Source organism: Gobio gobio (genome assembly GCF_949357685.1).
Source record: "Gobio gobio genome assembly, chromosome: 16".
Taxonomy (NCBI): domain Eukaryota; kingdom Metazoa; phylum Chordata; class Actinopteri; order Cypriniformes; family Gobionidae; genus Gobio; species Gobio gobio.
In genome coordinates, this window is record NC_137109.1 from 36,909,111 (window position 1) to 36,921,485 (window position 12,375).

General features: G+C 37.6%; 2 protein-coding genes across 2 annotated transcripts; both read right to left on the minus strand.

The window, feature by feature from the left end:
* mid1ip1l (MID1 interacting protein 1, like) lies at positions 1-3,472 on the minus strand. The gene is made up of 3 exons (XM_079839893.1): positions 3,360-3,472; positions 2,130-2,608; positions 1-1,457 (listed from the first exon to the last, which is right to left on the minus strand). Exons 2-3 carry the CDS (start codon positions 2,599-2,601, stop codon positions 1,438-1,440), a joined length of 492 nt encoding a protein of 163 aa, XP_079696019.1. The 5' UTR covers positions 2,602-2,608; positions 3,360-3,472; the 3' UTR covers positions 1-1,437.
* A 667-nt stretch (positions 3,473-4,139) lies between these two features.
* Positions 4,140-11,431, minus strand: tspan6 (tetraspanin 6). The gene is made up of 8 exons (XM_079839892.1): positions 11,190-11,431; positions 9,739-9,927; positions 6,843-6,917; positions 6,670-6,759; positions 5,680-5,841; positions 5,514-5,597; positions 5,342-5,426; positions 4,140-5,215 (listed from the first exon to the last, which is right to left on the minus strand). The coding sequence occupies exons 1-7, from the start codon at positions 11,274-11,276 to the stop codon at positions 5,358-5,360; spliced, it is 756 nt and encodes a 251-aa protein (XP_079696018.1). The 5' UTR covers positions 11,277-11,431; the 3' UTR covers positions 4,140-5,215; positions 5,342-5,357.
* Between the last annotated feature and the right edge of the window lie 944 nt (positions 11,432-12,375).

The window sequence follows — 12,375 nt, forward strand, 5'->3', positions numbered from 1 at the left end:
GAGAGAGAGAGAGAGAGAGAGAGAGAGCGAGAGAGAGCGAGAGAGAGCGGAGAGAGAGAGAGAGAGAATAGCCCGATGATAACCTAGTGATAACTTTTTTTTTCCACAGCATCATAACCTTTGCACTCTTACATGTGTGGATCCTGTATATATGCTTTCTGTGAGGAATGAAACAAGATAAATGTTTTTTTGTTTTTTTAAATGTTCCATCCATGCTACATGTTTGTTGAAGCCTCAAGCCTTTTAAGACAGCTGCAAATCCCTCATTTAGTTGCTATGCATCATGCAGATTTGTTCCTTTGACCGCCTGGCCCAGTGTGTGCGTCTCACACTGACCTATTTCACATGAATGGTCAGATCGTTGGAATACATTCGGTCTGACATGCCATAATGTCCTCTGTAGCTATATGTGGTATAATACGGCGATTCACTTATGTGCTTTGCTTTTGTCTAATCTTTGTTTCCATCCACCTAGATTACTTCAAAGGATGGCTGCTACCATGACTGCGGCTTGGGTGGTTAGAGAATTGTATTGTTCAGTGAATGTTTGGTAGAAGATGAAAAACAACTTTGGTTAAGGTGAGAGGGTTTCAGTTTTCAAAATCAGATTATCAATATTCAGTCACGCAGAATAAAGCCAGGAATATAAAATGCATCAGACTCAGACTGCAATACATGCTTGATCTGTTTTAACCGGAAGTCATCGTTTTGTCTCTAGAGGAACACGAGTAATGCTTTTTAAGGGATGTTAAAAGCTAATTGAACTAAGGTCTAATCCTGGCTTAATCAAAGTCATGTCTGTGAAACCAGGCCTACATCTTTTGAGATTCAAATTCAGTTTCAAACACTCACGAACTGAAGATTAACACGCAGTGCGTCTTAAAGACAAGATAGTCCCAAATAGATTATCATTTCATGACCTTTTAATCTCAGACATTTTATGGGTCTAATACACTTTGAACAGATAAGAATTATGTCATGTTTTATGGAACCGTCTGCATTAGCATTAATAACACCAGTTTTAGCCAGTCGTCGTTTATTTTAAAGGGGAGTTAAAACTGTTGAGAAACGGGATACTTTGGCCAAAAATTCTCTCCTTCATGTAGCTATGAAGGTGTTTGACTTTAGAAGTTATTGAGAAAGATTTGGTTATAACCATACAAAAAAAAAAAATTATATAAAACCAAAAATTGTCTACACTCATTTTACACATTTTGCAGAAGATTAAAATAAAAATTGAATGTTGGGCAACTGCCCCTCAAGCCATTGCGAACATGAGAACACCTTTGTAATAAAAGCAAGCTCAAACATGTCTTTGTAAAAACAGTCGTCACACAATGCAACTCTTACGAAACCAGATTAGCAGACACTCACTAGCTCGATTCAGGATTAGATATTTGACCCAGCCTGCTGGGAAACGTTGGCATCTTATTGCACTTAAGAGAAGCAGCGCGGTTCTAAGGAAAAAGACAGTGCAGAGAGGCCAGTTAAGTTAATTCTTTATTTATAAGTCACTATATATAACATTACAGCACAATATAAAACGTGAAATCTTTTAGAACAAAAAAACAAAACAAGTGGCATTACAGACTCATATGGGTCCTGTTCAAAAGGATACAATGCATGCCAAGCACACATACTTGAACAGTACAAGTGGGAAATGAAGACCGAAGGCACGCCATTACACATGGACAAGTGCACAAGAGCAGCATTAATGCATAAAAATCCCCTCATTAAAAAAGGCATTGGTTGGCTAATATCAAGAATTGAATAACCAGCATTCACATTCTTCTACAGCTTCAAATGACAATGTCAAGAGCTTGCGGACTTGGCATACAGAGATTTAAAGAGACAAAACCCTAACCCAAGTCTAGCTGGAATAGATTCGTACTGCTGAAAAGGTCAGTTTAAAATTCTCTCATAGCCCTTTAACTTCCAGAGGAAACATCCTGAAAGCACCAGAGACTGCCAAGACATGACAACTAATTTGGGCACAAAACCCTTTTGATGGCAGAGGGGGAATCTAGAGCCCTTTAGGTCCACTGCAGCACATTCATTTCCCAGTCCAACAGTTCACAAAGTGTCCATATATTAGATTTAAACAAATCAATCCTATCGCAAAAGGCTACCTCCGCCAATTTCTCTCTTGTAACGATTTGTGAGATGGTCAGCCTGGACCGTGAGCTTGGAGAGAACGGCAAACAGTCCATGGAGGTGGTAGTGGAACTGGCCCTCCAGGTCAGAGCCCTCCTCTGCCACACCTCCGTTCACCTGTGGCAGCTCTTCTTGCTTCACGGCCATCTCTAGGAAGCTGGCACCGCCACTCATCTCCCTCTTCAGTAGGCCCCATTCCATGTCGTTCTTAAGGGACTTCAGCAGCAGGTAGTGCTCATACATGTCCCTCTGTTTGCTGGGGAAAGGGGGCTCGTTGTTGTTGTGGCTAACGGAGGCTTGGCTGCCCTGGTCCTCCAGTGGCACGTCCCGCAGCAAGCTTGGCACCATGATAGTCTCGTCCATGTTGTTGGCAGCAGCGATGAACCGGTTCATGACGTTGAGCAGTGAGTGCTTGTTGCAGTGCGTGTCGTTGCTGAGCTGCATCATGGCAAAGCTGAAATTAAAATGGGAAACATTCATTACTTCAAAACGCAGTTTAATCTTTTACAACAGGTGCAACTAAAACCTTTATAAATCGACGAATGTGCTGAATGAATTCGTTCTTTTACACCATAAGGAAGTCACGGCATGACATATGGTCCCGGACATCCCGGTACTGCACATTACACGCTCCAAAACCGCCAAATAATCCATTTGTTGGTACATTTAAGGGCGTTATTGTAGTTTAACGGGTCACAGTTCAGCCTGTTGCAGCCATGATGCAGCTCGAAATATGAATTATAACTTGCGTTCATTTTAAATGCGGATTTATTTACGTGCCAGCAAGAGGGCGTTAAACGTTTTAAACCAACACAATTTAATGAAACCAACTCCACCTATTTCTCGGTTTAAAGAGTTCAACAGAGAAGCACTCAGGCAGATCAACAGCGACCATTTCGTTCCGGGTTTGAGCGGTGCTATCGTGAAAAGCCAAAACAACGATTTGTGCACAAGGTTTTAGTTTCTCGCGTCGCTGGTGCAGGTAGGCATATTGCATCGTCTCTTTATAAGACCACCTGCAACCGAATAATATTAAACGACGCCAAAAAAGAAACTTGTGACTTTCAGATATTAAACCGGTTAGCGTGCAGAACAGTAAGTTACTAGAGAACCTTGCATTTCAAGTTTACACGAGACATCTCTTCACCTGACCTTGCGATGACACGCAATAAATCTAAAACAGAGCTTAAATGCAAATGACTGACCTGGATGAAAGCTGGTACTTGACTGGTATAACCCGAAAATAAACTGCACAGGATTGATGAAGTCACCAACACTTTCTATCGTCCCTACTGAGAAGAAAGTCCCCTTCTTCTGTATGCACAGGGGGAGACCGACAAACTTTATACTGTTGACGTCAGGCTGGGAAGCGTCATGTCCAATGAGCTACAGATATGCAAGTGATTGACAGGCCATCGGACCAATCAAGCGCCTGATTTTCATCCGCATCCATCTCTGTCGGTATCTTACAACGGAAATACAACCACTTTACATTGAGGTGAGTACCTGAATTTTCTTCAATCAACGCAGTAGAGTTTCACACACAGGGTTTAGGTTAAGCCAGGATTACGCCTTAGTTCAATTAGGACATTTAATTAACATTTATAAACACGCCTTAGGAGAAAAAAAAAACTAGCCTACTGGTCTGTATCTTGAGACAAAATGGCCCTGATTTAATTCAAGATATGACAGTGCGAGTTGATTTAAGTTAAAATAGCTCAAATAGGCATTATAGTCTGGGACTAGGTTTAAGCCTTGTCAGTGAACCGTGAGATAACCCACAAACTACTATTTTCCAAGTATAGTCGAACAGACAGTGTCGTATATCAATAAAGCAATTTTTTTTCAACTACCACAGTAGTTTTACATTTCAATTACTAGTGATAGTAATACTACGCATATGTCTTTTTCTTATTAGTCATATTTTTGTTCTGACACAGGTTTGCAAAATATGTGTATAAATAAACCAATAGCGCCATCTGGTGGTTCTTAAGTCTGAAGCGCATTTAAAACAGTTTATTATTCCTACGCATTTTACAATTTGCACAAAAACAACAACAAACAAACAAACAAAGAATCACCAGCTGTTGAATATGTTGTTGTCTTACAAAGATATAAATGTGCACATGGTCAACAATAAACCCACTTGCTGACAAAGCATAAAGGGTGGTTTATCTGCCTTATGACAAAAAAAAATGAACGAGCATGAATATGCTGACAGAAGAGTAAAGAATAATAGTTTCCAACATATACGCCACCTTTTTTTCCCTTACAAATGCAAGGATGTTTCAAATACTTTTCAACCCCGGCATGGATAAGGTTGATATAGTTGTAGCTTTGTATGTACATGTTAAATATTGTTACCTGATCAACCGGAGCGACAACAGATTTCACATTTCATAGATAAAGTTAAAGAGACACTACACATTTTCTGTTCAGCACATTACAGCCATGACCTTCAACAACCTTATAATTAACACTATCACTGCTACATTAATAAAGACTTCAAAGAAATTGCAAATAACCACATCATTTTCAAAGAAACAATCCATATAGAAATGGACATACATGTATTAAAACTAGTTCTTGGAAATGAACCGGTGATGACAAACAGAACCCCATATGTAACATGTTAAGTGGATAACACCTTAATGTCCCAAATTACTGTCAGGTCATTTTCAATGAACTTTTAAGGTTGCATGCAAGAAATGTTACGAACGTTTTTACTAGCTGCAAAATTTTAGCACGTGTTAATTCCAATGAAACTAAAGTCGAGGTGTACAGTATGGTTTCCTGCATAACTGGTTTAACACTGGCTAAACGTATGCACTTTCTACAAACTTCTAACCGCTATTATATTTACACTCTGGCAAAACAATCTTATCCCTTTGGAATGGGTTCTTTCCCTTCAATTTAATTACCAACAAGAAATATTCTTTAAAAAAAGCATTCGGAAATACTCTAAAATTAAATGTTTAGCTAAGGCACACATACAAAACACTGAGACGAAATGGTTTCCCTTTGTGTCAGATTCAGCCCTCTGTGATCTTCAGATGATACCCTGTAAACAGAAAGATGCAAGAATAAGAACCCCTAGATAATAACCTAGTAATGCATTTTTTCCAATGAAAATATTCATTAAATGACATGGAACAGAACACAAAATTGCACCATTTAAAAAAAATACCTGTTGGGGAGAATCACTACACCATCTCATATTGGTTGTTGGTGATATAGCGAGACAGGCAGCATGCCAAGAATATCCCAATGATCTGAGGAATTGAATGGCAAATAAAATACATTATTAGGTGCATTACAGACCAGAAACATAAACAAAAAAAACTGGGCATGAGAAATACCTGGAAGAATGCAATTCCAAAAGAAATTCCAGCAATAATTCCAAGATTGGCCTCCATTGTTATAGTCATCAGAGCGAAGCAACCCTAACAAGAGGAAGATTTTTTTTTTTAAATTCCAGAATTACAAATAAGGCTTGATTTGGGAGTGTTCAAAAACAATTCTTACCCGTTGATATACCACTGATGCAGCCAATTTCAGATCCTTAAGTTCTGCAGAAGTACAGTTTCCACCAGCAGTCATGTTACAGCAACTGTTGGGGATGCCCTCTTTTTTGAAGTATTCAGTGTTTTCCCAGCTGGTGTAGTTCTTCTCTCCACAGCATTGCAGCTACAAAGAACAAAATATTGAATTACCATCCTCAAAACATTTAAGCGGATTAGTGAAGTTTTATGTAATCCTGATGTTTTGTATAGGGATGCGCAAATCCAATATGGACCTTTTTTGTTGGATGGGGTATCGGTCAGATAGGACCAATCCAAATCCAAGATTGTGCATTGTGGTTGTAAATATTATAAAAGCACCATAAATGTGCTCTACTTTTTCATTATGGAGTGAGGTTCACTCATGAGTCATGACTCAAAAAAGTGAGGTTTGCTTTAACCGCAACATCATGAGCCCAGAATGTGCAAAAGAACTTTCACACCCTTATTTAACAATCAGAGATAACTCATGTGTAGACTATATATTGGTTCTCTCTTATCTATCATGTCTGTTGTCCTATAAAAAAAAAGAAAAAAAAGAAATCGGTGCCATACATTCCAAAGAAATGCTGTTTATAGTGTGTATATTCATGTAGTCATAACTATCACAAATATATTGTTCATAAGATTTGTCATGCTTTTAACACAATACACAAATAGTAGATGGTAAAAAGATTTTACCAGATGTAGCATTAAGAAATCTAACCTCACATTACTGCTTATTTTAATATATTTGAGAAAGATTTTCCTTTTTAAAAAAGCAAAACAGATACAGCTTTAGGGTTTTTCAAATCACATTAATATAAAAACCCGTTTCCACTCCATTGTAAAAAAAGGTAATTCTGACTTGGTATTGTGACCTTATATCTCACAAATGTATCATCATTCCTCATTTCTACTTTGAACGGCATCATTCCTAATTTTGTACTGCATCCAGTAAAAAGAACATACATACCGTTCTCTGGATCCTGTCCAGATCTTCAGTGCCTGAACCACTGTAGGCTAATTCAGCGTTTCTATAGACATCTTGAAGAACTGCTTTAATCTAAAAAGAGTACAAATATTATATAACATATGAATACTTTATGTAAAGTAAAAACAATAAACAAAATAAACAAATAAAATTACCTCATGTCTGAAAATAAAGCCAGATATTCCTGCCACTAGTTCAGATAAGAACACAAGTATCAGGAACATAGCATACTACAAGAGAAGAGAGAAAGGGAACATACTTAAAAACAATTACCACAAAAATGTTGATTGAAAACACAATGCACTTTCAACGAATAGGATAGAACAAATATAGCCTGAATATCCAAAAAATATTCAGATCATTCAGAAAATGTCAATCATCAAACTAAACACTAAAGACATTTTACTTTCTATGAACTTTATATGAGGCTTGACATTTTCACCAAAGTTAAATAGACAAAATCATATAAATATACAGTATATATAACACGGTCACTCAGTAGGGCTTAGCTAGTCTGGGACCAAATGTTGGTCAGCACCAGGCGGCAACCTCCCCCAGTTTCTCTTGAAGCCAATACGGAAGTGACTTAAACTGCAATTCATCGACTGACCGCTAGGGACAGGCTCCAAAAGAGAGCAGAATCTCATTGAGCCCCATGTTAAAATGCCCAACTTTACAGCAGAAAAAAATTGTGTTTACAGCCTGGTACAAATTGTGGTTTTGTTCTATACGGCTAATTTTGCCCTTCATGAAAACTGTGAGGGAGGTGATTTTTTTATTATAACTCATTCTTTTACATTATACAAAGCCTTAAAGTTCTGCATAATTAAGGGCGTGGCCACTTTGAGTGACAGGTGGATTGCCTTTTGCCGCTCTATTGAAGTGATAACAAGCACCAGGCAGTGGCTTCTTTATCCATTTGAATTTGATACAAGCTCAACATCATTGCTGCGTCCCAATTCGCCTACTTATACTACGTCCTAAAAGTATGTACTCTTTTTGTGAAGAAAAAGTACATACTTTTGAGTGTGTAGCAGAAGAGTATGCAAGCTTTGCGACATACTACTTTGTCATCTTTAACGGACTCTGTTGCTTAGTTACGTGCGTCCCGTCACCGTTTAAACTGCCCTGTCAATCATCGTCACAGTTCAAATCCTCCACATTCAATTTAATTTCCTACCGTATCGGAGAGAAATGTAGTAGCGCGTTGATCTGCCATTCGTGGGTCTTTAATGCAGAGACTCCTTTCATGTGTTTGCAAAGTTAATGGCCAAACGTTTAATTACAAAAGTTCACAATGCTGCTGCAGGTGAAATATAATGTGGATAACATTGAATAAATATATTTTTGTCAGGTTAAATACTGATAATTGCTCACTCAAACCCTTTTATCTAATCCTCGCTAGTCGCTACTTAAACGTCAGACTCACGTAACCGTCATGTTTGTAGTTTTTTAACACTTTTTATCCGTGTTTGTAGTTCTAATCGAATCCTCGTCCATCTCGCAATGGGTTGTGGGCAATATCAGCCGGTAGAGTGCACATCGATCTGCACTTCGAATTCTGACCGGAAATAGTAGACCATCCGAGAAATCTTTGGAATACTCTTTTCACATACTACGATTTGGGACATACTAATTATTTTTTCGAATACTATTTAGTACGGATAGTATGCGAATTGGGACGCAGCGCATGTGTACATATGTAGCTATTTTTCCGAGGTGTACATAATAAATGTTCTGAAATAATTGACCAATAGAGTTTTAACACTAATTTGATTGGTCATCTCAAATATTTTGACAGCACTAAAGTAAAGTAGGCGGGCTTTATGTACACAGAAGCTCCTTTAGAAGGGGAAGAGACAGGGCAAAAGAAGGAGACTGAGAGAAAAAGAAAAAGTGAAAGGATAATGGAAATGAGAGTGATAGAAATGAGAGTGATGAAATGAGGAGAGAGCAGGTGTGACAGATAATCTATTGCCCACTAACATGGTTTTGAAAGCTATTTTTTATTTTTAACCTTCAAACGTCTTAAAATAGATCAGAGAAATAAAAAATTTCTTGGGGGACCATGCCCCCCCAAAATACCTCAAATTTGGGACCTCACAGGTTTTAAAAACTCCTTAAGGCATTTGCATGCTCAAACGTTGCTATTTCTGGAAAACCTGTTTGCTTTGACGCCGTATCTGGAGTTAATGCATTTATGCTGTTAATGTGTTGCAGCCTGGAATATTTATATATAGGCCTACTTAATATTAAAATTTAATATTTAGACAGTATATACTCATTGTATCTCTGTGCTTTGAAGATTTTGTTTAAAAAAAAACAACTAATTATTTCTGTGGTAGAAAACGTTGTGGCAGCAAGATCAGCTACTATGGGGGCCCTTGGGTTTGCTATAGCCTCAGGGCTCTACATGTTCTTAATCCGGGCCTGGCCATCACGTCACCTCAGCTCCAGCCACGTCCTGCCTCTTTGCCCATTTTCAGTCTTCCGGGATTTTACGCTTCAAAACTGCTATTCAGAAACCTACTGGTGACATCACAGACACTACATCTATATTTTTTTACAGTCTATGGTCTGCACACATCCTGAAAAGTGAAGCCAAAACATTTTGATCGCCCCCTGGTGGTTGGCTGCAGTATAGGTCATTAAACCCCACCCTCTCCATATAATGATTGAGAAGTGAGGCCCCTTGATACCACGGCTCCACCTTAGGATCACTACACTGCAGACACAGGCACCAAATGATGTAATCGATCCAAGATGTCCATGGTAATTTCTGGAATGTTTTGCCTTCATTTTTGTACAGTGCAAGGAAGTGGAGAAACATTGCCCATCTTTTTTTTTACAATCTAAGATCGGTAGTAATAAACTCTCATAAATTAAAGAAAATGTTTTTTTTAAACAGGTTTGTAGGTTGAAATGACCATTTTAAGGTGCAGTTTTCTTGATAGGTCAATTTTATGTCATATAAGAGGATTGTCACATAAGCCATAAAAGTTTACCCCATTTATAAAATGTGCTTTAACTACAATTTTTTTCAGAACTTACCAGCTTTAGCATCCATGGACTTCCACGGCAGGTTGCGAAGCAACCGAACAATCCGAAGATGATGATGATGGCTCCGGTCCCAATGAGGACATATGGTGCATTAGTGCCCTTGTGTGAACTCAGAAGGAGGTCGAACTCCAAATTAACCTTTCCCCATACACCAACAGCCAACAGGATCACTCCTGTGAACTACAAGGAAAGTTAAAAACTCTTAGACATATTCAAAATGTTTATGGATTTGCCTGAGGGATTACAGCACCGTGTCTTGCCCATCCTGATTCTTTACACTGTAGTTACACATCACATCAGCTTCAAAACTCGGACAGTTGCACATTAAAAATAAAAACAGGGAATCTGGGAATGCTCAAGTAACCAGCAAATATAAGCCTTGACCTATTTAGAAACTGGTCAACATAAATAAAAGCTAAGTCAAGTCCATTTTTTTGGTGTGAGTTGGGGTGTGGGGGAGGCTATTGCTTTTCACAATAGGGCTATACATCACTTTAAAGTGGCTTTACATAAAAATCATAATGTTGATGTTTATAATATCTTAATATGTCACATTTAGTAGACTAGAGCTGGACTATAATATGGTTATTCACTTTGCGACAGTATAAACAATACATTGTGTTATGTTAATATATTGTGTGTGGGTAAAGTTGGATACTTGTATACTCAACATTACAATAGCTGTGTGATGAGATTTTATAGTGTATAGTTGCTTAATGTGAATATACTTTATGTATGTGGATAAAGTATAGTTATATCATGCATGTAAAAGACAGGTACATTTTCGACCATAAGCAACAGATTGAGTTTAAGTCTAAGACTATTACGTTACTTTTCTTGGTCCACTTTCCCCTCTCAGCACAGGTTAGTATAAACATGACCATCTGTCCCCTGCCTGCTGAAAATCAATGTGAATAGCAATAAAAAGTCGTAAATGTGCTGGATTGGACTTCGCACACATTTAGGCCACGTTTGATGAACTATTCATATCAGTTTCTTTATTGAATCTCTGAATAGATCAATATATTTGGAAATCGTCAAAACAGCTGTGACTCTAACGGTTCTTCCCAAAGTACAAAAAGTTACATTGGTCTTCCTCTGGAGTAAATTAAAACGTGTATCCTAAAAAAATGATGTTTTCCTTTACAATTTTGTTATATTAAACATAAAATTAATCGACACATCTTAAACAAGCCGGTAACAATAAAAGGTCGTCTTTTATGCAAAGTATTTTGCTAATCAGAAGTAAATAAACTACTAACGTTAAATGAAGCCTAGAATGGCATCTGGTTTTTGTACAAAGAAAACGTGTGTAGTTAGTCTAAATTAGGAACAAACTAAGAGTAAGAACTGTTAGTTGGCTGAGCCCATTGTTCAGAGTGAGTTAGCTGTGCAGATAGCCGCTTCAAGCTAACGCAAACCTGATGAAAACACAAACTCACCCAGAAAATCAGACTGTACGAGATGAGAAATGTCTTCAGACACGTTATCACGGGTTTGGTTTGCAAACGTTCGGATGGAGGGGACATTTTTCTGCTTTTGTTTTCCCAGTGGATCTGGCTGTCGACAGGATTTTTCGATGGAGAGTGCTGGAGGAAAAGTTGCGGATTGGAGTGTGAGTTGGTAAAGTTTTGTTTAGGTGAGGATGGTGCTGCTGTGGCGTCTTTTCCCGACAGGAAGTCCTGATACCAAGATAAAGGACTGGGATATAGTCTGGGAAAGTATAAATATAACATTAAAATAGACACTTTAACCTCCTAAGACCCAGGAAAACAAAATATTTTGAATTTAGTATTTTTTTCACGTCATATTGTTTAGAAGCATATACGAAACAAATAGATTTTTTGTTGTTTTGAAAAACGAAATTTTATTCATATTATGCTAGTTCCTCGTATGTGGACAAGGACTCCGTTGTTTAAAAAAATAAAATGACAGGCAAAAACGATGGATTTTTTTCATGTGCCAATCAATTTTCAGGTTTCAAACGACGATTCTCAAATGTCATGAAATATATAACGGAATGAATTAATATAGCTACCATGGGTAATGTAATGAAAAAAATAAGTGTCATAATGGGAATAATAGTTGGCAACATTTTCATAATAATATCTATTATTTTATAGGAACATTGATAATTTCTTTCCATATTCGTTGTGCCTCCCAAAATGCCTGATACAGATGATTTGTCGTCTACAGTGGACAAATCAGTGCCCTGTTTTGTAACAGAAAGTCATATTTTGATTAGAAACCCCATAACATTTTACAGAGATGTTGATTTATAACAAACAATTAGAAAATTAGTCAGATTTAAATAATATTATCATATTTCCATTTGATTGTTCAGTAATTTTTTAAGACCAATTGAGAAGTTGTTGTCCTCTTGACATGTATGGTGTCAGAGAAATTCACTAAAATTTCTGGCACAGGAGGTTAAAAAAGAGAGAAAGAAATATAAAATACATAACAGAAAAAATATTGTTCTCCGCTTGGAACAACTCTGAGAAATGCACAATATGTCTCAACACACTGTTAAGAACAGTTTTCAACAAAATACCTCGATTACAGCGATTTCTCCTTTTTTACAAAAGGCCAAAACTTCTCTAAAGAGTCCATGCAGTAAACTAGTCA

Excerpts from the sequence above, each read along its gene's own strand:
- mid1ip1l (XM_079839893.1), bottom strand. The coding sequence starts at position 2,601 with ATGATGCAGCTCAGCAACGACACGCACTGCAACAAGCACTCACTGCTC. Across the intron at positions 1,458-2,129 it reads CAAGAGAGAAATTGGCGGAG|AACCGCGCTGCTTCTCTTAA; the intron begins GTAGCCTTTTGC and ends CTTTTTCCTTAG.
- tspan6 (XM_079839892.1), bottom strand. The coding sequence starts at position 11,276 with ATGTCCCCTCCATCCGAACGTTTGCAAACCAAACCCGTGATAACGTGT. Across the intron at positions 6,760-6,842 it reads GCTTTATTTTCAGACATGAG|ATTAAAGCAGTTCTTCAAGA; the intron begins GTAATTTTATTT and ends TACTCTTTTTAG. Across the intron at positions 5,842-6,669 it reads TGGACAGGATCCAGAGAACG|CTGCAATGCTGTGGAGAGAA; the intron begins GTATGTATGTTC and ends TGTTCTTTGTAG.